At 50.1% G+C, this 1198-nt stretch overlaps 1 protein-coding gene across 2 annotated transcripts in view; it reads left to right on the forward strand.

The window, feature by feature from the left end:
• Positions 1-736, forward strand: part of LOC138360143 (sulfotransferase 1C4-like) — a 20349-nt gene extending 19613 nt beyond the window's left edge. Inside the window, exon 5 of one of the 2 annotated variants that reach the window (XM_069320084.1) lies at positions 500-736. In XM_069320084.1, coding sequence (XP_069176185.1) covers positions 500-532 — 33 coding nt within the window. In that variant the 3' untranslated portion in view covers positions 533-736. The remainder of the gene's footprint in view (positions 1-499) is intronic. The other variant, XM_069320085.1, reaches the window with a different exon arrangement.
• The last annotated feature ends 462 nt before the right edge of the window (positions 737-1198 follow it).

Raw genomic sequence — 1198 nt, forward strand, 5'->3', positions numbered from 1 at the left:
GTAGGGTGAGGGGAAGGGAGGGTTTCTATGCAGAGGGGGGTGGTGGTGTGGCGCCCCCCCCCCCCCTCTGATTTGCTGGGATGCTGGTTTTGGGTTCTCCTCTTGTCTCTGGGACTGTTGTGTTGAGGGCTGTGATTTCCTGGTTTGCTCCTCTCCCTGCGCTTCCTCCTTGCCTCTGCTGCCCTGGCTCTTCCTCCTTCGTCCTGTCCCTCTGGAGGAATACTTTTTTGTATCCCTCCATATGCTGCAGAAGACTCTTCCTTTCGAGAATGTCCTCCTTCGTGGTTTCGTTTGTAAACACTACCTTTACAAGTCGGTTTCTGTCCTTGTTGTACCAGCCCAACCTGAAAACCTTCTCAATGTTATGTACTGCCCCTTCCATCTGTAACCCTTTCAGTAGCCCATGTACTGCCTCTCTATCCTTGCCATTCCATTCTTGCCTGTTGGATCCTTCCTGTTCTTTGATGCCTACAACTACCACTGATCTTTTTCTCTCCAGCAGTTGAGTGGTGCACCTTGCTGCTTCCTGTGACGTAGCTGCTTGCATCGCTATCTCCCTCACTGTGTCCATTGCTTCTGAGCTCTTTTTCAGTATATCCGCAAATGTATCAGGTACAGAGGTATTTCCTTCCAATGTAACATTCCCACCTTCCCTTTGGATGGTTATCTGATGCTCGGTCTCTTTATTTTTCTCTGAGAGATTTGATCTCCTCCCTTGCTGATGCTAGCTCACTTTGCAGATTGTTAATTGTAATCCTCATTTCATTCATCTCCCTCCTGAATTCCTCCAGAACTTGGGTTAACATGTCCTTCGTTTGGTCACTCTGGCTGTTCCCTGTGTCCCTGTTGCGTCCACCTGCCATTTTGCCCTTGTCAAGAGAGAGAGAGAGATCAAACAAAGGAATTAGCAATTCCTTTGTTTGATCTCCCTGGCTGCTTCCCGTGTCCCTGTTGCGGCCTCCTGCCATTCTGTCCCTTGTCAAGAGAGAGAGAGAGCGAGAGTGAGTGTGTGTGTGTGTGTGTGTGGTGTGGGGGGGGGGGGGAGACGTTTGAATCTTTTTAAGACGTTCAGGGCATCTTAGGTTCCAGGCGTGGTGTTCCTTGGAGCAATTTGGGCACTTGGCTTGGATGGGCTGGTTTGCCTTGTTATCCAGGTATATTTGTGTCCTGGGGCTGGTTGCAGACTCCACCCCTCACT

Source organism: Procambarus clarkii, unplaced genomic scaffold, assembly GCF_040958095.1.
Source record: "Procambarus clarkii isolate CNS0578487 unplaced genomic scaffold, FALCON_Pclarkii_2.0 HiC_scaffold_97, whole genome shotgun sequence".
Taxonomy (NCBI): Eukaryota; Metazoa; Arthropoda; class Malacostraca; order Decapoda; family Cambaridae; genus Procambarus; species Procambarus clarkii.